The sequence below is a fragment of the Rattus rattus genome, chromosome 14 (assembly GCF_011064425.1).
Source record: "Rattus rattus isolate New Zealand chromosome 14, Rrattus_CSIRO_v1, whole genome shotgun sequence".
Classification (NCBI taxonomy): domain Eukaryota; kingdom Metazoa; phylum Chordata; class Mammalia; order Rodentia; family Muridae; genus Rattus; species Rattus rattus.
The window spans coordinates 57,667,668-57,694,895 of NC_046167.1; the positions used below are offsets into that span (position 1 = coordinate 57,667,668).

General features: G+C 46.1%; 1 protein-coding gene across 2 annotated transcripts; it reads right to left on the minus strand.

The window, feature by feature from the left end:
- Positions 1-27,228, minus strand: Bloc1s5 (biogenesis of lysosomal organelles complex 1 subunit 5). 2 transcript variants are annotated; one of them, XM_032884855.1, is made up of 6 exons: positions 27,046-27,213; positions 21,311-21,393; positions 14,646-14,775; positions 11,367-11,425; positions 10,662-10,793; positions 1-1,330 (listed from the first exon to the last, which is right to left on the minus strand). In XM_032884855.1, the coding sequence occupies exons 1-6, from the start codon at positions 27,155-27,157 to the stop codon at positions 1,151-1,153; spliced, it is 696 nt and encodes a 231-aa protein (XP_032740746.1). In that variant the 5' UTR covers positions 27,158-27,213; the 3' UTR covers positions 1-1,150. The 2 variants fall into 2 exon arrangements, with proteins under 2 accessions (XP_032740746.1, XP_032740747.1); XM_032884856.1 differs by lacking the exon at positions 10,662-10,793 and having other exon boundaries at positions 27,046-27,228.

A 27,228-nucleotide genomic window follows, 5' to 3' on the forward strand; every position in this document is an offset into this window, starting at 1 on the left:
TTTCATCTCTTCTATTAGCTTTAATCACGTTTCAACATGAGCCAAGAATGAAGCTTTCACAGTCGGCCATACATTCACACAGGCACACATTGTCAATTTTCTGCAGTAAGAACACTGAGAGAAAATGGCAGGTAGGAATTTTCTGCCTTGCCCTTCTTTACTTAAGAACAGAAAATACTAGAAAGACCCGTCCACACCTCAAATCCACTGGCTATGCATCTCCTCAATGACTGCAGGAATTTCTGTTTAGTTTACAGCAAATGGCATTTGACGCAGTCCTTCCTTAGACTAAGTGCAGGCACGGAAAGATCACAGTGGTGGTGGACAGTGCTGTTCCATCCGGACACAGCTGCTGGAGGTCAGATGCTAATACAAAGAGGATTCATCTCTGACTCAGATCACCCGCTGTGTGGGCCAGCATGTTTGACCCACCCAGAGCCCATCTTACACGCCTGGGAGTGACTTCTTGGCAGATTCTGGTGACTACTCACTCACAACTGAAACATGCATAGATGCTATTCCTTGGAGCGCTTGCCCAGAGTGAAATGGACAGGAAAGCAAGGTAAGTTCTGTGGGCAAGATGATGGTCCTTTGAGAGGAAAAAGTCAAAATACTTGTTATTTCTCCTAAGCATAGCTTAGAAAACGAAAATATTAAGTGCTACAAGGCTACCGATCAAGTATGTCTTGTCGCCCATTGAAACACATGGCATTGTGTTGCACTGCAAAACCTGGTGTCTCCAAGCAAGCTGTTCAAAGCCTACTGTGGTATCTCTGTCACAGGATGCTGTGACAGGCAGCTGTCATATCTGCCATTTAGTCCACAACGTCAAACCATTTACCCTTGGCACAATGAAGTGGACCCTTGAAGAAATCTACTCTCAGAACCCTCTAAGCTAACCCCTGAAGAGGCCAATCTGTTTAGCAGTGAATGCATCCCACATGCCCTCCTCTTCCTCAGATGACCACAGCTGAGTACACAAGCACTTGTCTTCCACTGGGCATGTATCTGGCTCCAGCAGTGCCTCTCTTCAGACCTAAGAGTGCCCCTGAGTGTATTGCGAAGCTTGAAGGAGAGGATACATGGTTGGTGGGAGGATTTGGGGGGATGAGGTGTGTTCCCATTCATCTGTCTCTTTAAGATCAAATTCTTAAAAGGTGGAAAACTTGGCTAGGTCCTTCTCCATGGCTGCATATTGCTCTCTGAGCCTCTCCATGGCTTTTCTGTGCTCGGCATCCACTTCGGCTCTGCGCTGCGGCTGTCCTCTCAGGAACTCCTCCCACTGGAGCATACGCTGCTTCTCACTAGCTGTCAAGTGGTCATTAATCACCTGAGAAAAGAAAACATGAAAGCCACATGGCACATACAGAATGACACAAGAGAACTTTATCCACCGACCACTACTGCAGCAACCAGCAGATAGTCAGTGTAAACTACATGACCATTTTAATATCCATTGAGAACACTATACATGGAGCCTGTAACCTCAACACTTGTGGGGCTGAGGCTGGAGAATTGCTGTGAGTTCAAGACCAGGCTGGGATGCAGAGTGGCTTTGCCTCACAACCAAACAAATAAACAAATAAATAAACAAAACAAATGTGTGATGTTAGAAACTGTTCTTACTATTTGTGACCATAGATGCTCACATTTCTAGAATTTCTAAAAAGCTCAGTGTCTTCCCTGTGCTAGTGACTGAACTGGTACAGGGACTGAGCCTGGAGCCTGGAGCTCACTGGGCAAGTGCCCAATCGCCAGCTGTGTCCAGGGCCATTACATGACAAAAACTCATCATTTTCATGCTTCTGTTTCTCTCAAAGTTCTGATTAACTACACATGGTTTTAATCAAGTCTAAAAATCAATACTGAAGTTACTGTAAGAAGTAAAATTACTGTCTTACATTTTCTGAAGCATCTTCTTTTTGATACATTAGAAAGAACCACAGGTTACCAGTCACTGGGGAATTCAAGGTATCTTCTGTTCAGTCTAGTTTTTAAGTGCTATCTCCATCTGGTCAAGTATGTAAGTTATTTTCAAGATGGTTTTTAACATTTCTACACCAACAAAGGTTTGCCTTCTTCTGAGTACAAAAATTACAGATAAAATATTGTAGAAATTAAAAAAAAGGATTTGGATTTGGACTAAGTTCTACAAAACAAGCTACCAGAGTCTTTGACAAATGAACAGAACATGTGAAGCCCTTCTAAACTCCTGTACACCAACTCTAGAGAGTCTAAGAGACTCCCAAAAGGATACAGGCTACTGTTGTCGCCTGTAGCTCCTTCCCAGAGGTCGAAGGTAAGTCTGAGCTGCTGCAGAGGCAGGATTGGAAGAGTTGAGCTGGGTTTGACCTGAAAGCCTCCTCCCTGAGGTCTACCAGAGGAACTACGCAAGCTGTCAGAGGAGGGACGCACTTGATGCCTAAGAACCACAACAACGATCAGTACAGCAAGACATCCCCACAGTGCATAGTGGCACTCATAACTTGGTAGTAACCAATCGCTGTCTACCCTATCCTTGTGCCCACAGATGAGTATAGTTCTCACTCCGGATCAAAGCAGCGCTCTTTGCAGCAAGAGGAAACTTACAGAGCACAGCTGGTCAAAAGGAAGAGAACAACTGACCATGGGGTGCCCAACCCCCATTAACCATCCGCAGCACAACCTCTACACCTAAGACTCAGAACGTCTCAAAAGAGGCAGAAAGATCACAAGAGCCAAATGACTTGTGCCTCCATGAGATCTCAACAACGTGGCTACCTAAACAAGACCTCAACAAGAGTATCAATCAACATGCCAACATGGAAGGAGAAAATGTCACGGGGTCCCACCCTAACTACTGAGAGTAGGAAACCTAGCCTTTCCCAGGGATGAGCCCCGTAACTGGTAGTTCAACACCCAGTAGTGAGCCCTGAAATCAGCAACACTAAATGGATCTAGCAGGAAGTATTTATTAATTTACATAGAGAGAGCAGAAAAAGAAGTCACGGATTTGAGAGGGAATGAGGGGGTGTAAGAGGGGCTAAAAAGAAGAAAAAAGGGGGGATGGTGTAATTATATTTTAACTTAAAAAATGGTTTTTAAAAGGTCAGCAAATAGACTGAAGTTGAATGCCAACACCAGCACTTGGCAAAGGTAAAACTGTTTCTGGCAGTCTATATGTTTGGGGGCTCTGCAAAAGCCAGCATGCTCTCGGTGCCTATGAAATGCCAGCATGCTCTCGGTGCCTATGAAAAGCCAACATGCTCTCGGTGCCTATGAAATGCACTCCAGAGGGAGCTGCTCAGCGTAGCTTACCCACTTCTAAAAGTCCGCCTTGTAACAGTATCTCATTTTATAAACAAATAAACGAAGGTTCAAGGCTTTGCGTCTCCATTGTCTCTCACCTAATAAGTGGGCTCCTGAGTCAAACTCAGGTCTGCTTAGCATGGAGACCCTGCCTTTCCTACTGAGCACTGAATAGCAGGTCTTTGGAAAGGCAGTTTTACACAATTCTTTTGCAAGAGGGGAAAAAAACAAAACAAAACTCTGGCAATAGGTTTTCTGCCAAGCTTCCCAACATTTTAAAGAACATTTTCGAGAGTTTTCAAGTGGGAATTCAAATGGGTCGTATATGCTGCACAGTGTACTGGGTATGAGCAGGCAGTGGGAGCACGGTGTACGGGGGTGTGAGCAGGCAGTGGGAGCACAGTGTACTGGGTGTGAGCAGGCAGTGGGAGCACAGTGTACTGGGTGTGAGCAGGCTTTGGGAGCACAGTGTACTGGGGTGTGAGCAGGCAGTGGAGCGCAGTGTACTGGGGTGTGAGCAGGCAGTGGAGCACAGTGTACTGGGGTGTGAGCAGGCAGTGGGAGCTGGGGTGTGAGCAGGCAGTGGGAGCACAGTGTACTGGGGTGTGAGCAGGCAGTGGGAGCGCAGTGTACTGGGGTGTGAGCAGGCAGTGGGAGCACAGTGTACTGGGGTGTGAGCAGGCAGGGGGAGCGCAGTGTACTGGGGTGTGAGCAGGCAGTGGAGCACAGTGTACTGGGTGTGAGCAGGCAGTGGGAGCACAGTGTACTGGGGTGTGAGCAGGCAGTGGGAGCGCAGTGTACTGGGGTGTGAGCAGGCAGTGGAGCGCAGTGTACTGGGTGTGAGCAGGCAGTGGGAGCGCAGTGTACTGGGTGTGAGCAGGCAGTGGGAGCACAATGTACTGGGTGTGAGCAGGCAGTGGGAGCGCAGTGTACTGGGGTGTGAGCAGGCAGTGGAGCACAGTGTACTGGGTGTGAGCAGGCAGTGAGAGCGCAGTGTACTGGGTGTGAGCAGGCAGCGGGAGCGCAGTGTGAGCACAGTGGAGCACAGCGTACTGGGTGTGAGCAGGCAGTGGAGCACAGTGTACTGGGTGTGAGCAGGCAGTGGGAGCACAGTGTACTGGGGTGTGAGAGCAGGCAGTGGGAACGCAGTGTACTGGGGTGTGAGCAGGCAGTGGAGCACAGTGTAGTGTACTGGGGTGTGAGCAGGCAGTGGGAGCGCAGTGTACTGGGGTGTGAGCAGGCAGTGGAGCACAGTGTACTGGGTGTGAGCAGGCAGTGGGAGCGCAGTGTACTGGGGTGTGAGCAGGCAGTGGGGCACAGTGTACTGGGTGTGAGCAGGCAGTGGGTACACAGTGTACTGGGTGTGAGCAGGCAGTGGGGGCGCAGTGTACTGGGGGTGTGAGCAGGCAGTGGGGCACAGTGTACTGGGTGTGAGCAGGCAGTGGGAGCGCAGTGTACTGGGTGTGAGCAGGCAGTGGGAGCGCAGTGTACTGGGGTGTGAGCAGGCAGTGGAGCACAGTGTACTGGGGTGTGAGCAGGCAGTGGGAGTGTACTGGGTGTGAGCAGGCAGTGGGAGCACAGTGTACTGGGTGTGAGCAGGCAGTGGGAGCGCAGTGTACTGGGGTGTGAGCAGGCAGTGGAGCACAGTGTACTGGGTGTGAGCAGGCAGTGGGAGCACAGTGTACTGGGTGTGAGCAGGCAGTGGGAGCGCAGTGTACTGGGGTGTGAGCAGGCAGTGGAGCACAGTGTACTGGGTGTGAGCAGGCAGCGAGAGCGCAGTGTACTGGGTGTGAACAGGCAGCGGGAGCGCAGTGTACTGGGGTGTGAGCAGGCAGTGGGAGCGTGTACTGGGGTGTGAGCAGGCAGTGGGAGCGCAGTGTACTGGGTGTGAGCAGGCAGTGGGAGCGCAGTGTACTGGGTGTGAGCAGGCAGTGGGAGCGCAGTGTACTGGGTGTGAGCAGGCAGCGGGAGGCGAGAAGACAGGCTACACAGGGTTCCAGCATCGGATGCATCTGAGACAGTGTTTACCCATTTCCACAACACGTTATTGTTTTAAGTTGTTAGTCTTACGGGTTGGAATTCTCCAGAAACTGAATGAAACATGAAGAGTTTGTTAAATTACTTCTAAGAAATTTTTTAAAGCAAACCAAAACAAAATGAAAAACCGAACCAAAACAAAACCACAAAAACTGACAGTCTGGATGGGAAGGCACATAGCAAGAAGAGAAAACAAGCACACGTCATAAAAACGGCACCTTGTTCAACTCATTTCCTTACTCGCTGTGTGCCACACATCAGCCCTCGCCTTCCTTTTATACAGAGGGAATAGTAACACACATGCTCAGATGTCGGTTTTCTCCTTTCTCTGCGACTGGCTCAGCTGGCCTTTTGATTTATTCCATAACGCAGCTGCCCAGGCTGCCCTATGTACCAACAACACCCAAGTCAGTGTAACTCAATGGGGAGAGACGCAGGTCTGAGAAGAAGCACAGGAGCTTCATGTCAAATTTACAGTCACCCATCACGGGCTGCACGACACTGAGCAAGCTGAATGTTTCTTTAGCCTAAAGAACTGAAGAAAATCATGTTCGTAAATAAAGTTTATGAAGACTGGAGGCAGTGACTGTCAAGCTCCTACTCCGTGCCTGAGGTACTTAATAAAAGGTAAATATTATTATACAAGTCACAGTAAGCACGGTAAAAGCATGCCATACCGCTTTTATCCCCCTGTCAGTTAAGGGTTTGTTTCTTCATTCTAATAACATGGGTTTTAGCAATAGGGTTTTAGTAATGCAAACAACACAGGTATCTTAAGTAAAGTCACAGTTCAGTTCATTCCACCTGACGTATCCGGTCCACACGCAGTAAGTTCTCTCTGATAAACCCAGCTCTCCAGCCAAGTTCTCTAGTTGCAGAATGTTGTATACTAAGTATGTATGTATGTATGTATGTATGTATGTATGTATGTATGTATGTATGTACTTATCCAGGTAACACTTTGCTATCAGGCAAATCACTCCTTGAACTCAAAGCCCAAGTGACCATTAGGTTGAAAAGCTGAAAACTCCCACCCCAACGAAGAACCGTGGCTCTCCTGCCATGTCCCTCAAGTCACTCCATTTCCCCTTGCTTAATCATCAGTTTTAAGTTAGTTTTATGCCCATGTATTGACAACACTATAAGTGTACACACATGTAAATAAAACTGAGCTACCCAGAAACGTCAGCGAGGGAAGCTTTACTGGGATTTTGACTTGTAAACTAGAGGGAAAAAAAGAAGTGACACAGTCTGTGTACGGATACTGCCGTTTTCTGACATATACATACATATACATATACATATACATATACATATACATACATGTATATATATATGTGTGGATATGGTTGTTTCTTTAAAAAAGTAGATGTAGAATTACCATATAATTTAGCAATTCTCCTTTGGGCTATTTGCCCACAAGAATAAAGGAGGGCACAAACAGGTATCTGTAAACCCATGTCAAAGGCAGTGCTCTTTGGGACAGCCATAGGTAAAGTGATCCAGGTGTCCAGATTATACAGATTCATAAAGTGTAGTGTGTGATTGCACACATATCTACACGCAAATGTAGGGCATGAATATGTGTGTGTTATACATACATGATTGTGTATCTACTCAGCCTTTAAAAGAACAAAAATTCTGTAGCATACCACCCTGTGAACAAGCCTTGAAAAGCAGACTCTGAAGAGACAAGCCATCTTGGGCTAGGAAACAGCTCAGTTGGTAGAGTGCTTGCCTAGCTTTAATCTCCAGCACCACCACAACCAAAGTAACAACAAAAACGAACAAGAAATCAGACCTGTGATTCTAGCACTCGGGAGGTAGAGCAGAAGGATGAAGACATTCAAAGTCATCCTCTGCTACACATAACTACGGAGTGAGTTCAAGGCCACCTAAGTACATGTACATGACACGTCTGAGTCTAATTCATACAGACAGAAAGTAGAATGCTGGATGCCAGGCATGGGGATAAAGGATGAATTGGTGTTAACAAGTACTTCGTTTCAGGGCCCTAGAAACTGGTTTATGGGCTACAATTGTGCAGTCAAAGTCAGTAGCTATAATGCTTACATTTCTATCTACTTGGTCAAATGAGCAAATTAAGTTACAACAGGGAAAGTAAGATTAATATTAGATTGGCTTCCTCTAGTACCACATTAGAGACATTTAAGTAGAAAATGATCCTGAAACTAATCTACATCTAGAACCAAGACTATGAATGAAGCCTATATACTTGGGAGAAATATTTTTGCATATATTAGTCTAAGCCAGTAGTTCTCTTCATCTTGAAGAGATGTTTGGCATGAAAACACAGGAAGGGAGAGATGCCCCTGGCATCTAGCAGACAGAAGCCATTGCCAAGGACAGCCTATAGAGAACCCCATTACACATCCAGTCTACAATGCCAGGAGCACCAAGGCTGAGGGACTCTACTAAGGGAAAATTCTGAATAGGCCAAATGAGGTTAGGAAGGCCTCTGGGAAGCCAACATGGTGGGTATTGCCTGTTATCCTAGCATCTGGAGGCCGAGGCCAGCCTGAGGGGTACTGATGAGCTCCTGCATCAGGAAGCTTCGGAGTATCTATTAGAAAGTAACACACATGACGTTAGCTTTTCACGTGCTTTACACGGGCATAAGGAAAATGACTTTAGGAAAAAGTATCAGTACAAAACCTATTAAAATTATTTTACACAGAGCCATATGTACTCATTTATTCTGTGCTTTCTACTTCTATCAAGAACAATGGTTATATTCAAACTCTATTACTTCATGTCGGCTTCATGTGATGTCACTGCTCTCATGATAATATCATAAAGGAAGCTAGCTAGAACTAGTAAATGTCTGGTCAATATGAAACAGAAGCCCTCGTGGTCACTCCTTGTTACTGGGGTGGCTGGACAGGGCGGCCACAGTAGATTCATACACATGGAGCGACATCTGTATTCTGACCACTGACCCTGGCCACCTCACCTTCCCATGGCCTGTCTTTAGAGTAAGTGGACCTCACAAGCCAACTGTTTTCAGTTCATTCTCTTAGCACCAAGAACGCAACTCTGAATTAGGGTAGCTCTTAAGACAAGTTGAACAGCAGCCGAATGGGCATATATTGTTCTTTTGAATGTTCTTTTAGATATCAATTGTGGGAAATGTGATTTGGACAAATGATGCTTATCAATTTACTTCCCACAAAATTCCACAAATTGTCTTAACATAAAAGAGTTACTGATTAATGGTTACAGCCATTTTATCCCATTACTACTTCCACCTTTCAAATATACAAACTGTGGCCAACAGGACAACCCAAGGCAACAACCACTATTAGGCAGGAAAGTGCAAATTGGGGTCGTTTTTCATCTGTATATACTTGAGGTACAAGGACCTATTTTACCTTTATGACAAATGTGTGTGTCTATGTGTGTGCACATGTGTGCATGTGGTGTGTATGTGTCTGTCTGTCTGTATGTATGTGTGTGTATGTATGTATGTATATGTATGTATGTGTGTGTATGTGTGTGTATGTGTGTATATGTATGTATATGTATGTATGTGTGTGTATGTGTGTGTATATGTATGTGTTGTGTGTATGGCATGTGTATGTGTATCTTAGTACTAAAACCTCAGCCTGGTCAAACTTTCAGGAGGGTGGCAGTAAAATCCAGCAACTGTTAGGACCCGTAGCCATGCGCTTCCAATGCTCTGATAACTGGGTGAGTATAAAACTGAAGAGATTAGGACTCAGACTAAAGGTTTATCCCTTTAACATGGCAAGCATGGAAGGAATCTTCACTTATTGCCGGTCTCTGAAAATGCCCATCTTTCATAATGTCAAGACTTAATTTATTAAATGTCTGGAGGGGACTCAGAGTACCCCTTACAAACGCAAGGCCACTGACCGCTAGCCCACGGTGAGAGCACTGCGGGATGTCCCACTCCCAGGCAGAGCCAGGCCTAGTGCCAAAGTCTCTCACAGAACTTGGGATCAAGAAGCAGGAAGGCCAGGAGTTCACAGCCAGCCTTCGCTAGAGAGCAAATACAAGCTGAGCTTAAGCTCTATCAGATTACGTCTCAAAATAAAAAAACAAACACAACTGCAGCCAGCATTCTACCAGATACTCTGTTCTCACAAACAGAAGCGCTCTTGTCCCAGTTACAAAGTGTGCGGCCCAGGCCTCAGGGTCCTCTGCATTCACCCAGGGCAGGGCAGTCATCAGACAGTGAAGCCAGTGCTCACTGCCTCGCCTCCTCCCGTCATCTGTCTCTGCTTCTGCCATTCTCCTCACCCTCCCTCAGCTCCCTTACACCCACCAGCAGAACCCTTGCTTCCAAATGGGGTCAGACACGGACAGCCACACCTTCTTATTCATTCCTGTTGCTGAGATCACACAAGGCACCGTAACTTGACCACAGTGTGCACTTTGGCCTGTCTTCTATTAGTATTTGTGGTTTAAGAGTCCTACATTTTAGCTCCCTAGGTCTATAAACTGCCTTAACCTTAACAAACAAGAAAGTGTTCCCCCTGGTGGCCACTGGTAAAGCACAAGATTGAAAAGCACCTGCTGCCCAGGCTGGCCTGTCTACTGGGCCCCTGCCTGCAGTTCTCAGTGCTGTCTGCCTCCACCCGACACAGGTCTCCCAAAAACACTTTTATATCCTCTGTGCTCAGCAAAGCCAGGTTTCCAGAGCTTGGCCCTGGAACCCTGGGGTAGCCTACCCATCTGGCTTAAACACCAGGTCCTTTCAGTAAAGCTTATGCCATCAAATTGTTGAGCTTCAAAACTCTCTACGGGCACCCAGAATGGAATAAAGGATGTGAAATCACAACTCTGGAAAGATTCATCCCATTGCCTACCTGTGCTGTGGCAGACCTCAGATAATGAGAATACACAGGAAAGGGACATTGCATTCAGAGTGAATAGCAGTTTCAACATCTGTACTAGTAAATGTGATGTGTATTTTTATTTATTTAGAACAATGAATAAATTATAGAAACACTAAGAAATTTCCAGGTAAAAACACCAAATTATCTCGTTACCTTCCATTTTACCCTGTTTTTCCACATTTGACTTGTGATGCAATTCAAATTAAGCAGAGCATTGTCTAGCTAAGGCTTCCCAGCCTCCTGTGGCTGTCCGTCTGTTCTAAAGGGACATGCATAATACCACACAGAACACAGCTGTGGGCTCACAGGCAAGAGCCATGCGTCTTTCCTTTCTTTTTCTGTGAGACAAACAACACTTTCAGAAAAAAATATGGAAATGTTGAAGAAACAGACTCTATTTGAGTTATTAAAATGGCCGGGGGCTGGGAATGGCTCAGGTGGTGAAGTACTTACACACAGATCGTGGGGGTGCAGCAGGCCGCTGTAACTACGTGCTGGGGAGGTGTAGAGACAGGAGGATCTCAGCAGCAGCTCACTGCTCAGCAATGCACCCAAATCCACGAGCCCAGGGTCACGAGGCCCTGTCTCCAAAAGCAAGGGAGCGGGAACTGAGGAGGACACCACATGTCCAGCTCTGGCCGCAAGCACGCTGCACAGGCCACCATCACCACACACACACACACACACACACACACACACACACACACACACACACACACACACCTAAAAAGATCACAGGCACACTGCACAGCCCACCACACACAAACATTTAAAAAGATGACAGTGTCGTGATGTTTTCAACATATGTTAGCCTCCTTTAAATCGTTTTTAATTTCTGTATATTTATAATGTGTATCAGTGTTTTGCCTGCATGCATGTCTGTGCATCATGTGCACGCAGTGCCCGAGGAAGCTAGAAGAGGGCACTGGATCCCCTGGACTGGAGTAACTGATGGCTGTGAGCTACCATGTGTTGCTGGGAACGGAAGCGGAGTCTGCTGGAAGAGCAGTGCTCCTAACTGCTGAGCCATTCTCCGGCCTCAGCTTTCAGGCTTTTAGTCTCTGGATCATTCAGAGACACTGGATTAGAAGCAACGGTGATAGTGTAGTAACAGGTCTGGGAAGTCTGGGCCCCTTCGCTCAAGTCGCCCATTCTCACCTTTTTCCGCTCCTGTTCTCTCTGCTGGAGTCTATGGATGGAGTCAGTAGCTGCTTGCACTGAAATAAAACAGACGGTGGGATTTCAGTGGCAGTGTCTGTCAGGAAGACACCTCTGGATTCTTTAGATCTCAAGAGAGAGGATTAAAGACGGGTATCAGTTCCAGTTGGAGGAGTGGCTAAGAGGAAAAGTACATTTGTCAACACGATCAGGATGGCATAGCTGGAAAACCATGACAGCTTTGAGCTGTGATCCAAAGAGCACAGAGATACTAAGCCCCCTGACAGGTCGGCATCAACCTCAGTCAATGTTCTCTAAAATGGGACAGCACCAGATGAACTCACAGTTGCATTCAGAGCAATGAGGCCCGTGGTCTGAGCCCATTTTCTCTCACTTGTTAAGCTGTTCTCTCAGAGGCAAGGCCCGACAGCTAGACGGCCCCCACAGTCAGCTTTCCTCTCATTTCTTGCCTCTGCTCCTGCCTTCTAACTAGTTCATCCTGGATATAGCTGCAGTATTTACCTCTCCCGGGTCTGAGAATTCACTAGTCATTTCCGTTTCTTAAGAGACAACATTCTAATGTAGGGTGAACACCCCCAAATTCAAGATGTTTTAAAATCTAAGACTTTCAGAGAGCTGGTGGGATGGTACAAGTGGAAGCTTCCACACCAGGACCTCATGTGCTGGGTCTCAGGAAAGGCTCCGGTCATAAAATACTGCTCCAAACCACTCCCAGGCTGGTGTGAACCCTGAGTTCCTCAGACCTCTCATCACCAGCTGAACTTTACTTCTGCTCTGTCAAAGGCCATTGGTCTGCAGGCCAGGGGCCAGCCTTGCCACCTGTGACCGCTCCGCCTTCTTGCTGCCCACTGACTCCTGACATGCTTGCAGAACCCTGCTACACGCCCAGTCCTGCTCCTGCTGGGCTCCCCCTCCTCCCTCCTCCCTCCCCCCTCCTCCCTCCCCCCCTCCCTCCTCAGCATAGAAGTGCTGCCTGCCACTGTGCTCATCGCACTCCCACCGAAGGCGTTTGCACTTCCTGCTCCCCTAGAACACTTTTCTCCCAACTCTCCTGTGTCTGTCTGAGTCTGTCTTCTTTCACAAATGAGGAACTAACAACAGGACCTCAGGATGGATATGATGGTTCCTGAGAAAGCACAGCAAACGCGCCTGTTAAGAGATTAAGTAGCATTCTAAGAATCATGAGGAGACAGCTATACGGGTGTGAGGACCTAAGTTTGGATTTCCAGCTGCTGTGTCTGCAAGCCCCATACTGGCTAAACTGACACAGTCTAGCCAAAACTCCAAGACCCAGGCTCAGTGCGAGACCCACAGCATAGCCTGGTTTACAGAGTGAGTTCCAGACCAGCCTAAGCCACAGGAAAGACCCTGTCTCAACAGCAGCTCCTCACGCATGAGCAGTGTCGTGTAATGGTGCACTGAGGGCCCTGTTCACTGTGCTGCCCCACACAAAGCCTGCACTCACTCTCCCTGTCCTCTGATGAAGTGCTTTCAGTAGTGAAATTCCCTCAGCAGAGGGGGACCTCTACAGGACCACCTTCTGTTATAAAAGTCTTCTGAAGCTGGAGTGGCTAATTGTCTGTCTCCCTTCCCTGCCTAGGGCTAACCCAGCCAGGTCCACGTCAGGCAGGGACAGTGATTTCTCTTTCAGAATACTAGGAAGTCTTCACCTCCCAGATGCAGCCCTCACACAGATCTCATTTTCAAAGCTTTATTCTCGGCAACCATTAACAACCGTTCCTAGACCACAGATGGCATCTAAGGCTGAAGGATTGGCTTCCCAATCATTTTTTTTTTCCTTAACAAAAGTAGGAAAACAAAACAAGAGAGGAATTGATTAGATCTGCTGCCTTCCTGCGGCAGTGAGTATGACATCACCGTTCCTAAACATGGCGCTATCATGTCCTGTTTGTCTTTTTTTTTTTCCTTCCTGGCTCTGTGACTGATCTTAAAAATCTGTTTTTCTGTCCTCAGGTCATTTTCATTTTTGGATCACCCCAAATGCAATTTGAAAGGAAAGTTGAAGGAGCATGTCACTTCTGCTGTCACCTGTCACAGCGCCCCTGCCCCGAGATGATAATTACATCATTCCCCTTCCCTTTTCCTCCTCCAAAACCTGCCCATCCACCCCTCTAGTTCTCTTTTAAATCCATAGCCTCTTTGTTCATTGTTACTACAAGTGTGTGCTACACACACACACACAAACACAAACACACACACACACACACACACACACACACACACTCACAGAATGCTTGTCACCTAGGAATTCAGTTCTGTGGACAAACAAGCACAATACAAAAGCCCAATGTCGTCTTTTATTTTTACGACCCCCACTCCCGCCAGTTCTACTTGAAGAAATCAAATATGATCATGGCAGAGTTAGCCTTTTAAACCTTCTTTCTGTGTCAGAGTACACATGACCCTATGGGACTGAACTGCTAACTAAGGCCTCTTTCCTGCTTTCCTTACAGGTTGGCCTTGTCCCCCTCCCTCACAGGCTGGCCTTGTCCCCCTCCCTTACAGGCTGGCCTCGCCCCCCTTCCTCATAAGCTGACCTTGCTCTCCTTCCTCATAGGCTGGCCTTGTCTACCTCCCTCATAGGCTGGCCTTGCCCCCTCCCTCACAGAATGGCTTTGTCCCCTTCCCTCACAGGCCAGCCCTGTCCTCCTCCCTCAAGGCTGATTGCGCCTAGTGCTTCAGTCATCAGTTGTCATCCCTCTGTGGACAAGCTGCATGTTCTTATTGTACACATCTGAGGAAAAGCTTCGATGTTCTGACATCCTAATTTTAACATCACACTAACATCAACTTTCATTTCTGTTAAAGTCGAATACTAAAGAACACTAACAAGCATTCCTCTGTCAGCTACCTCTTCTCATTGAAATATTCTCCTTAATGAGAAAACTGATAAAATATAAATAATGGTGTTGCTGTGGAATCCTACTTTTCCTATAGTCCCTACTTCCCTGGTCATCATATACTTTCTAATGGATAAAATTAAACATTTAAAGGTACAAAGCAAGAATTTTCTCCTATGCTAAAGAGCTCATCTTGTGCAATGCTTGTGCATATGTCTTCCTTTGGATCCTGAAGCCAGGAGAGTGACCACACTGGACAGTCTCTGTGTAGCTGGCCTCCCCTGGTTAGCCCCAGTCAAGAGCTCCCCTCTGCTCCCAACCCCCCTCCCCGCAACACTCAGGAGGACACGCCTGGGTATGGGATAGGAGGTCAAGGCTGCACAGCAGCTAGACTTACGTCTCTGCAGGGTCTCCTCCAGGCCGCCCTGCATGGTCTCTCTGCACTTGGGAAGCATGCGCTCATTTGTTTCCTGGATCATATTCTTCAAGTTCTCAAGAACGCGCAATTCTCGAAGACCACGTTTTTCCTATTAAGAACAATAAATTACTAGTATCTCAAGTCTTAGCAATTACTGTCTGTAGTTCCAAGAGGACAGGCTTGTGAGCACACACACCTTTTAAATCTCTCACTGAAAAGGTCAAAACCTGGTAGCATTTTATTATACAACATTCCAAAAGCCGTAATAAGAATAATGTTTTGGGGGCTGGAGAGATGGCTCAGCAGGTAAAGAGCACTGACTGCTCTTCCAGAGGTCCTGAGTTCAGTTCCCAGCAACCACATGGTGGTTCACAACCATCTGTAATGGGATCTGATGCCCTCTTCTAGTGTGTCTGAAGACAGTGACAGTGTACTCACATATATTAAATAAACGAATGAATAAATGAATAAATAAATAAGTCTTTAAAAAACAACAATATTTTTAGGGTAGTGTTCAGAAACAGACAGGAGAAACACTAGAGAGGCAAGAAAGGCACGTTCATGGCTACATATCTCATCAGAACGAGCCCTGGTGCTTCTGTTCTCATGTGCTACAGATTCTATGTCTGCCTTTTCCCTCTGCAAAATAACCTTATTTGGTCAGTGTAATGGCCCAAGCAATGGCAGACGGACACCTTACCATACAGAAAATGAGCAGTGAAGGCTGCTATCCTTAGCAAGGCCTGTGTTGGCCTGCAAGGACGGGACCCACCAGATCTCTAACTGGCATGAATCAAGCTTCGAGTTGGAAATGTAGTCCAGTGAGCCGAAGGTTCTGCACTGAGTGTGGATAATGCCAGTGTCTGTGCCACCTTGGCCTATGCTAGGCAGAGGCGTGTGTGCAACCCCCTATGATGCCACCGGGCTCCTCTACCCAAGAGCTCTGGGCCGTCATGGTTTGCCCGCAGTCAGCTGTTGCTGTGGAGTCCTACTGTCCCAGGAGCACTCCTCCCTCCATCATCTCCCTTGCTTACTGTGCTTGAACCCTCTGTGTTGCTTAGTATGGATTCTAGGACTAAACAGGTAAAAAAGATATGGACAGCCAGCCAGGGCAATGCAGAGAGCCTTGTCTCTAAAAACAAACTACTACTACTAATAATAATAATAGTCAGGTGTGGTGGCACATGTTTTTAATCCAGGCACTAGGAAGGCAGATCTCTAAATTCAAGGCCAGCCTGGTCCACAGAGTTCCAGGCCAGCCAGGGGTACACAGAGAAACCCTGTCTCAAACACACAAACACACACACACACACACACACACACACACACACACACACACGTTTCATTTATTTACTGATAGGGTAACACACACATGCCAAGGTGTGTGTGTGTGTGTGTGTGTGTGTGTGTGTGTGTGTGTGTGTGTGTGTGTGTGTGAAGTCCAGAGGACAACTTGAGTGATCCAGGACTCTCCTTCCACCATGTAGGTTTCAGGGATCAATCTCTGATCATCAGACTTGGCAACAAGCACCTTTAGCCTTTACCATATCTCTGGCCTCACGAGCACATGTTAATGCTGATAGGAAGGTGTCTCTCTAACTCTCTGATGTGTGCTCTGATGTGCAATGGCCCCAAGGAAAAGCTCATCTGAATACCATTCCAAGAGCCCTGCGGAGTTCTAACCGTGTGTCTGTCATCTCTACAGCGAGGTGCAGATGGGCTAGATACAAAGTCCACTGGCATAACAGACAAATCTGCCAACAGTTGGATTTTCTTCCCTTTACAAAGGGCCTATTCATTTAGCCTGGGTGCCCAGAGGATATTTTTCTCCCTATAAAGTCCAAGGTGTTTTTTTTTTCTTTTAGAAACAGTCTCAAGGATTGGGTACTCTAGGTTAACCTTCCCAGAAAGTAGCACATACTTCAGCATGAGTCCAATAGCAATTTCAGGAAAGTTTTCCTGAATTCTCTTTTGTTCTTCTCGGTGCCTTGATTTTTCCCCAGGCTTGTCCCAGGCTTGTGTCATCTGGACTCATCGTCAGCATGCACTCCTTCCTCCCCAGTCCCTCTCTTGTCAATGTTAAATCTTCTCAGTCTTATTTTCGGACTAGATAGTTTATTTATTTCTGGGCTCTTGGTAGTGTATGTCTTTAATCCCAGCACTCAGGAGGCAAAGGCAGGTGATCTCTGAGTTTGAGGCCAGCCTTGTCTACAAAGTGAGTCCCAGGACAGCTGAGGCTACATACAGAAACCCTGTCCTGAAAAAAATAAAACAAAACAAACACAAACTTTCATTTTCCCAGATTCTTTCACCTCACTTCTTGCCTATTTCATTCTATCCAATCACGTGGACACTTTCCCCATCCTGACTTACACCCTTCCTATAGCTTTCTTCTTTCTTGTCTTCAGCGGTAGTTTCTCCAGTGTGGCCTCGGCCTCCGTGGTGTTCACTCTGTGGAGGTGGAGCCTATGATGCCATCTGCTGGGCTCTGCTGCTCTCCAGATGGCCTATGGGATTTCCAAATAGGCCTGACGGGAATTTTGAGGGGCTTGGAGAGTCTGTACGAGACCCCTGGCCTCCCGAGCTCCCTGCTGTTCCCCCACTTCTGGCATTTCTGATGTCAGGGAAGCCTTTAGGCTATGGTGGCTTGGTCATTTGCTATTCTGAGGCTCTCTTACCACTTGGCCTTATTATTGCTGTTGCTTGTGTTGCTGGCCAAGTTTCACTGCATGTTCCCAGAGACAAAATTTGATGAAGAAAAAACTAAGCTGTTAAAAACTATGCCATTATGCTGCTGTTTCGGGATGGCGTTGGAACTGGGAAGATTCGAGTTGAAGAGGAATATTTCAGCCCTTGTGGTAACTTCATTTCTTATCAGGCAGAGGAATATTCTGTCAATGCAGAAACAAAGGCATCTAAATAAAAGAGCAGAGCTCTATAGCTCCAGACAGGGGGATTGGAGGGGGCCTCTTCTTAGTCCACAGGAGATTTGGGGAGTAATAGGATCCCTTGGGAGACAGTCAAACAACCGGCTGCCGATCACTCTGTAGCAAGATTTTTGTTATTTATTTTTCTGTTTCTTTCTGGGTCTCTGTCTGTCTTTCTGTGTGTGTGTCTCTCTTCCTCCCTCCCTCCCTCTCCTTCTTTCTTGTGTTTTAAGACAGTCTCACAGAACCCAGGCTGCCTCAAACTCACTACGAAGCTGATGGTGACTTTAAACTCCTCCTCCTTCTGCCTCCATCTTTGAAGGACTAAAATTATAAGCATGCAACCACTACATCCTGTATTGTTGTTGTGTTGTGGTGGTGGTGGGAAAGGGTCTCATGTAGTCCAGGATAGCCTTGAGTTTGCTTTATAGCTGAGAATTGCCTTGATCCTCCTGCCTCAGCCTCTGACTGCTGAGATTATACCGGCAGCTTTGTGCAGCCCTGAAGATCAGGTGCACAGCAGGCAAGCAGTCTGCTGACTGAAGTATTTCCCTAGCTCTACCAAGTGAATTAGTAGTCTGAGCCCACAGGTGACAGAATCTAGCTTACATAAGAAGAGGCCTGTGGAGTGGCTTGCTGTAAGGGCGGTCTCTTGTTGTTAACTGGGTGTATTTGATTGACAACTATAATCGACATCAATCTCAAAAGGGAAAGCTACAGTAGCACATGCTCACCGAAAGCTGCATCTCATTCCCAGGTGTGAAATTGTTCGGATAATGCCTACCAGCAATGAGATAATGATGTGTAGCCTCCCATAAACGACATGTGCTCTAACCCCTTAATTCAGGTCGGAATGAGTGACAAGTGTAACGTGCTGAAAACAGTGCCTCGCCGTAAGCACTTCTCTGTTAATAACTACTGATGCTGCTATAGAACTTTATCCTAGAGACGTAACTCGATGGCATCAGAGGGAAAACAAGGCTGACAACTAAATCCTTCTCTCGATCTCAACACTGATCAGCCCATGGGTTGAAAGGTCAGGACACTATGAAATTGTACTTGGCGCCGCCTTAAGAGTTTTCTCTGGACCAGTTCATCTCACATTTGAATGTATTTATTTGGTCTCCTAAGACAAGAGTTTTACTAGATACTCCATACTGGCCTTGAGCTCAGCGACTGTCCTGCATTCCTCCCAAGTTCTAGGATTACAGAGTGAACCGCCATGTCCACTACCCCACGGCCATGCCCACTAAGGCGATTCTCTCTGATTCCTGTGTTACAGCATTTCTGCCAACTTGGAGGGCCTCTTCATTTTCCAGTTCTCTATGTGCTCCTAGTACCTATTTTTCTTTCTCTGCTCAGATGTCACCCCTCTGGAGCAGTCTCCTGTGGAGTCCCTCAGGGGTCGGTTCCTGGAGTCCTGCCCTCTCTCAGGGACTTGGGTCTGTAGCAGGGCAGCTCGTGATCTGCGTGCATTTCTTTGTGAACACATTCTGAACTTGCAATTGAAGCTTTCTGGTTGTGAGGGTTATCTGTCACTCACTTTCCCATGTGTGGTAAGAAGACAGACAGACAGGCAGACAGACAGACACTTCCGCATCATTCCTATTTATTCCATGTTACCAACACTCGCACTGTGTCTGGGGTGGTCACGTGTCTCTGACAGAGGCTGGCTGCTGCTTCCTGCCTGCTGTCTCTTTTACACACAAAGTGGCGACATGATGACGGAGGCTCCATAGCCACGTTTAAGTGTTAGGACTAGTGCCAAGGAGACAGGCCGGAAGCAGCTTACATCGTAAACTCACCGTGCCAGCCCTGGACTTTCGAGCTGTCCCAGGACTATGCAAGAAACATAAGCCCTTTTGAGGCCTCTTTTCCACATATCTGTTACTAGTGATAAACACATTCCCACTGAGGTGCCTGGGTGTTTGGCAAGTATTCAGTAAAGCACTGAAGGGGGTGTGCCAAGCACATTCTCATACAATAACTTGGGATTACCCTCTCCGCTCTGTCAGAGAGACCATGGTGTCTCCTCTACAGCTAGTACCACAAGGGCTTAAAGGGCAACACTGATTCCCTAGGAAGCTGCCACACTGCCTTTCACAAGTGCTGGGGTGGGAACGCGCCCTAACAGAGGCTGCACACAGCCCGACCTGAGCCTGTCGTGTTCACTGGAATTCAGGGAGAAACTTTCTAAAGGTAGGAGAAAGGCCGTCAACTGTTTTTAAACACCAGAGAAGACAGAGCCTGTCACAGTCTACCCATGCTTGAGGAATTCTGGGAAACACTGCCACCGTGTGGCATTTATTCCCTCTTTGGTAGAGAAAATTTTACGGGGGGGAAAAAAAAATGAGCTGGAGCGTCTGGTCAGCTCTTCCTAAGGTGAAGTCCACCTGAGGGGCAGAGGTGCGCAGGCTGGCTCTGCTCTGTTCTCCTCATTGAGATGGAGAAGAGCCCTGCTGGGCACTTGTCTGTGTGTGACGCTGTGGACGGTGCTGGGCTCTCACGTCTCTGGACTGCATTCCATCTTCCTTTCCTGTTTGTTTGTTTTTGGATTTGTCCTGAAGTCACAGGCTTGAGTGTTTGCCTGTTTGCTGTTAGTACCTGTGCCACATGCATGCCTGAGTCCCACACAGACCAGCAGAGCGCACTGGGCTCCTGGAACTGGAGTTACAGACAGCCATGAGCCACCATGCGGGTGCTGGAACCTGAACTTGGATCCTGTGCAAGAGCAGTTTAGACCTTTGAACAGCTAAGTCACCATCCAGCCCCCAGCCTTCTCCTTATTTGTGGAGCAGGGATGGGGGCGGATTCCAACACTCAGGAAAGCTGTGCTATGCTGTGTGAGCCCTTGGGAGGAGAATCACGGAGGTGACTGTGTGAAAAGAACTGCCTGAGTGCTTGTCAAAGAGAGCAACTCAGACATGGCCAGGACTCAATCTCTGGGCCTTAGAGACATTCTTAAGTGAGAAGTCCTCAAGATACGACTTATTTCCTGGGGTAGGCTGCCATGTGTCTGCATCTGTTTTATTTACCATATAATTCCATTTCCTAATATGTGACGTACACAAATTCTCAACACATTTCGTTTAACTGTATATATGGTTACATCTGTCATGGCCAATGTGGAAACTTATAGTTTAGTAGAATTTTTCTTTTTCAAAGTTCTGGGTATCAAACGCATCCTAGAGTTGGCAAAGGGTTTTAGAAAGTCAGATAATGTTGGGTCACTCTGGCAGGCAGTGAAAACTGAATCTGAACAGACACAGCAATCGGAAGCAGTGGGACTTCCTAGATGAGGGCCATACAGAAGGCTGGGTCACTGTGGCAGGTATGAACGAAATGGGAGAGGCATGTGGAGTTCTTAGGATTCAACTTGATTGTTCGTGCTCCAACAAATGCATCTGAAAACTCAGAGCCATCAATCCCTAAGAGTTTTTTCCCCCACTCTCTCTAATTTCATAGGGAAAAACAGTTTGCAATTAACAGATAAGAAATAGTCTAGAGTAGGTACCATGATATGGCCTGCTATCTCCTGTTGTCTGGTCTTATATTTAATAAGTACTTTTTACCTTTTCCTAACTTTTACTACATATATTTTAAGAAGACATAAAATATTAAGGCAGGTTTTAGACCTTAGGAATTACCCTTCAGTGTCGTAGATGTCATTACCAATTGGGGCAATGCTTTTTAACAAAGTAAGTTTTAGATACTTACTTCAAATTCTTTTACAAAGTAACGGATTTCACCTTGGGTAACTGGTCTGTGATCCAGCAGTCTTGAATGAATTTCTCCAAGATCTAGACAAAGTAGAATCAAGGATTAATTCACACTCGGCGGTGCAATCTCTGGCCTGTTTCACTCCTCCCCTTCTCTGTGAACAGGTGAAGAGAGGTTAAAATCCAGTTCAGAGCATGGATCAGGAGGGAATCTCCTCCACTTCCAGCCTGTGTTAGATGGCAGAACTACTTTTGAGAGCCATCTAACAATATCTAACAGAGCTGGAGACACACATCCTTAGCAATTCCATGCTGAGATACATAACATAGAAAAATAAACTCATTCCAATGAGCATGACATCTGTAAATGTCTGCTGAGGCAAATGTGTACTACCAAAAGAATAATTTAAAAAGGTAACATTCTAAACAGCTACACAATGAAGTTCGATAAACGGAGAGTTAAAAATGCACATACCAGGTTGACACCTATTAACATAGATAAATCTCACAATAGCTTCAGAAGGAATAAACCATTTGCATAAACTCTAAGGCTATACAAAATGACACTTCCCCTGGTACACACCAAATTCAAGATGGAGGGTGATATATAGAGAGGGTGATGAAAGTCCAGCAGAGCAAGGTGGGGCTTTTTAAGCACTGGGGATTGAACTTGGGGCTTTGCACATTCTAGGTCAGTTTCTCTTGTGGGCCTGTTAGAGATTTGTCTGTGAAGGTGAGTGGTGAGTGCTGGCGTTAAGCATCTTAACTTTATACTAGATATGAAAAAGCCATACCTTTAAAAGAATTCTGAATTTTAACCCATTGGGTGAATGGGTCTATTCCTTCTTCCTGGCAACAACTAGCTTAAGATAAAAACCTCAAAATAGCTAGAGAAATTAAATGCCCAAATAAAAACATGTATACCTTATATTCACATGCATATATATATATATATATGTATACATATATATATATAATTTTTAAGTGAATCTGATTCTATCTTCTATTTTTTATGTTTTATTGAGCTGTATCATGCTAATATGCTAAGAAAACAATATAAACAGGACACTTTCTGTTTAATCTCTCAGTAGGTTACTATCCACATCATTTCTGTAAGAAGCTATTTGGAGTTTTCTTTCAAGAAGAAAGTTCTTTTGGGAAATATGATATGCACCAGGGTATGCGGACTTCACTATTCAGATCTCGGATCTAGTGTACTAGGAATTAGGACTTACTGAGTAAGACCAAGCGTGTATAGGACTTTGTAGACCCTGTACAGAGCACAACTGGCCAAGAGGACATACAGTTCAGCTCCAAAAGTCCATCTGAGGTCTTCCATTCCAAATGAGCTGCAGTTTTCTAAACACCACCACCTGCCTCAGGCTTCCTGATGCAGCCCCTCCAGGTGCCACACAGTGATCCCTATACCCCCACTTCTCACTTTGCCTAATGTCCCTTTTCTTCTACAACATCTGAGCCGCGTTCTTCCCCGACTCTGGCTTTCATTCTCACCAGCTTCTTCCTAGGTTTCTGAACAGCCTGCATGCTGTGTTCCTGAAGCACCAGAGGGGGTCTACTTCTATTGTACCATGTCCCACAAGGTCCTCAAATCACCTCTTCCCCAGTGAGTATCTCCTAGGGCGAGCTGTTTGTGATATTTTCACAGCACTCGTGAGTTGCTATCTCTTCCCACATGACTGAGAAGCAGTTAAGGTTTGTCGGTTTGGAGGCATCTGCTTCTGCAGCCTGACGATTAAAAGGAGCACACTTAAGACTCTGCAGCTAATTCAGCTAGCTCTACACAGAAGTAGATTATCGGTCACTTCTAAAACCACAACTGTGAGAAACTATGGGGAGGGGGTCATACCATGAAATACACACTACCACAGAAGTTACGCTGAGTGGTGACATTATCACAAGTCCATTGTAATAATTCAGTTTGTAAGAGTCCAAACATGAAATATAAATTCTGCTAGTTTAACCATGAATGTGTAAAATATACATTTCTACAGATATTCAACTCTAGCCAGGATGTATGCATTCTTTTACTGTTTGGTATATAAAAAAAATGGTACTGAAATATATAATCCTTTGATCTCTACTTGTTTGTAACCTAATGTGGAAGTTAGACAAATATCTTTCACAAAGATACAGAGAAGCACTTTGATGAAAGATCCATGGGACAACAGGATGAGAACAAACAGAACTGCAACTCTCTCAGTACCTAATAAAGGGAAGGCTGTGTGTGGGTCCTGAGCGTAAAAGTGAGACCCAGTCTCAAAATAAAGAACAGAAGAGGGTGTTGGTGATGTAGCCTCTAGTGGTATGGTAGTTGTTTAGTATGTGGGAGGCCTTGGCTTCATCTCCAGTACTGGGGGAGGGGGAAGTAACAAAAAAACCAGTACTAAAGCTTAAGTCCAAGTGGATCAAGGACCTCCACATCAAACCAGATACACTCAAACTAATAGAAGAAAAACTAGGGAAGCATCTGGAACACATGGGCATTGGAAAAAATTTCCTGAACAAAACACCAATGGCTTATGCTCTAAGATCAAGAATCGACAAATGGGATCTCATCAAACTGCAAAGCTTCTGTAAGGCAAAGGACACTGTGGTTAGGACAAAACAGCAACCAACAGATTGGGAAAAGATCTTTACCAATCCTACAACAGATAGAGGCCTTATATCCAAAATATACAAAGAACTCAAGAAGTTAGACCACAGGGAGACAAATAACCCTATTAAAAAATGGGGTTCAGGGGTTGGGATTTAGCTCAGGGTAGAGTGCTTGCCTAAGCGCAAGGCCCTGGGTTCGGGTCCCCAGCTCCGAAAAAAAAAAAAAAAAAAAAAAAAAAAAAAAATGGGGTTCAGAGCTAAACAAAGAATTCACAGCTGAGGAATGCCGAATGGCGGAGAAACACCTAAAGAAATGTTCAACATCTTTAGTCATAAGGGAAATGCAAATCAAAACAACCCTGAGATTTCACCTCGCACCAGTGAGAATGGCAAAGATCAAAACTCAGGTGACAGCAGATGCTGGCGAGGATCGGGAAAGAGAACACTCCTCCATTGTTGGTGGGATTGCAGACTGGTACAACCATTCTGGAAATCAGTCTGGAGGTTCCTCAGAAAATTGGACATTGAACTGCCTGAGGATCCAGCTATACCTCTCTTGGGCATATACCCAAAAGATGCCCCAACATATAAAAAAAGACATGTGCTCCACCATGTTCATCACAGCCTTATTTATAATAGCCAGAAGCTGGAAAGAACCCAGATGCCCTTCAACAGAGGAATGGATACAGAAAATGTGGTACATCTACACAATGGAATATTACTCAGCTATCAAAAACAATGACTTTATGAAATTCATAGGCAAATGGTCGGAACTGGAAAATATCATCCTGAGTGAGCTAACCCAATCACAGAAAGACATACATGGTATGCACTCATTGATAAGTGGCTATTAGCCCAAATGCTTGAATTACCCTAGATGCCTAGAACAAATGAAACTCAAGATGGATGATCAAAATGTGAATGCTTCACTCCTTCTTTAAAAAGGGAACAAGAATACCCTTGGCAGGGAATAGAGAGGCAAAGATTAAAACAGACACAGAAGGAACACCCATTCAGAGCCTGCCCTACATGTGGCCCATGCATATACAGCCATCCAATTAGACAAGATGGATGAAGCAAAGAAGTGCAGGCCGATAGGAGCCGGATGTAGATCTCTCCCGAGAGACACAGCCAGAATACAGCAAACACAGAGGCGTATGCCAGCAGCAAACCACTGATTTGAGAATAGGATCCCCGTTGAAGGAATCAGAGAAAGAACTGGAAGAGCTTGAAGGGGCTCGAGACCCCATATGTACAACAATGCCAAGCAACCAGAGCTTCCAGGGACTAAGCCACTACCTAAAGACTATACATGGACTGACCCTGGACTCTGAACTCATAGGTAGCAATGAATATCCTAGTAAGAGCACCAGTGGAAGGGGAAGCCCTGGGTCCTGCTAAGACTGAACCCCCAGTGAACTAGACTGTTGGGGGGAGGGCGGCAAGGGGGGTAGGATGGGGAGGGGAATACCCATAAAGAAGGGGAGGGGGGAGGGGGAGGGGGATGTTTGTCTGGAAATCGGGAAAGGGAATAACACTCGAAATGTATATAAGAAATACTCAAGTTAATAAAAAAAACAGTACTACACAACATGTAAAATGTCTGACTCAAAAGACACAGTCAACACAATGATAAGCAATCAGGCAAGTGGGGAAAAAATGCCTGCAAACTCTTGCTCAAGGGTACTGAATATATATGTGAATATATACGTGTGTGTGTATATATATGAGAGAGAGAGAGAGAGAGCAAGTAGCATTAATGGTAGAGTGGCCAGCATAGCTTCCTTCCAAGAATATATCAAGAACTATAACTCAATAACCAAACCAATTTACACAAAACAGGGGCTTCAGTGGACATTAAATGACTACCTAAAAAAAAAAAAAAAAAAAATAGGTATTCAATAAGTACATAAGAAACCATTTACTACCAAATATTACAGGAAATGCAAATCAAAATATCTCACATCCATTAACCCATTAGAATAACTAGTACCAAAGACAGACAAAATTGTTGGTGAGGACAGGTGAATAGAAAATGGTGTAACGAATACAGAACATGTAAATTCCTCAGAAACTTTAAAGACTCAGCATATGACCCAGAAATCTATCTACTTTTGGAGATATATTCCCAAGGACAGAACACAGGGCCTCAAAAAGATGTCTGTATATTCATATTTACAGCAGCATTATTTCCAAGAGGGGAGCTGTCCAAGTCCTCAGAGGCACTGGGCCAGTTAAATTCACAGATCGGTTTTGGTCAAAGAGGTGGTAATGAGGAGTTATGGTACAAAGTTTTGCAAGATGAAAAACATTTGTGGATGAAGTCATCACTCCATAGCCCAATAACAGCCATAAAACGACTAATCTTCACTAAGATTGCACAGAAAAATAATTCTTAGTCTTAACACACACACACACACACACACACACACACACACACACACACACACACACACACACACAAATACTATTTGACCCCAAATTAAACGTAAGAGACAATGTGAAACACGGTTTAAACAGTCACAGGCAGCTCAGCTGGCGCTGCACACAGAACCAGTAAGGTTAAAATGGAAACCGCAGCGACGGTAAGACACCACTCTCTAGGCAGTGTAGGACTGTAGCTGAAAGTTGGTGGGACAGGCGGATTAGCAGAGAGTTAAGGGAAGTAGTGAAAACTGCAACTGTTGGCTTCTTTGCGGGAAACAGGGACTTTTGAGGTTTAGGACTTAAACCTAGTTGTTACTGTAATACTTTAGGTCGAAATCTTCTAAGGCTCAAAGGACACAAGTCAGATCGGTACACTGTATGGTACTGTGCGCTGTGTTTCAGGACGTTTCCCCAAGTGTCCTTTCTTCCTGGCGTGACCCAGGCGCAGAGGGCAGAGAACCAGAGAGTGAAGGACTGAAGTCATCCTACTATGTGACTCTGTGGGACTCAAACTAGTTCCCATTCTCCACCTGCGCGCCCTTCGCCCATTGCACTTAAGTGGGTCCTGAGAGCTGGACTTAAGGCAGGCCAGGCAGCTGAGGGCAGCGGGAGAGCCAGGGAGCACCGGGAGGGGCGGTCCCCAGCACGCTCCCCCACCCAGCACGGAGGACCACGCCCTCCACTCCGTACCCTTGATAATGAGGTGCGCCGCACCCGCAGTCCCCAGCGAGTCTCGCTTCTTGCCGCCGCCGCCCTGGGCGGCCTCGCATGCTACCGGGGTCTCTGTCCCTCCGCCACTCATCCCGAACAGCTCCGCCCACCCGCGGCCTCCGCGGCGCAGGCGCGAACCCCGAGGCTCTTAAGGGAGACCGA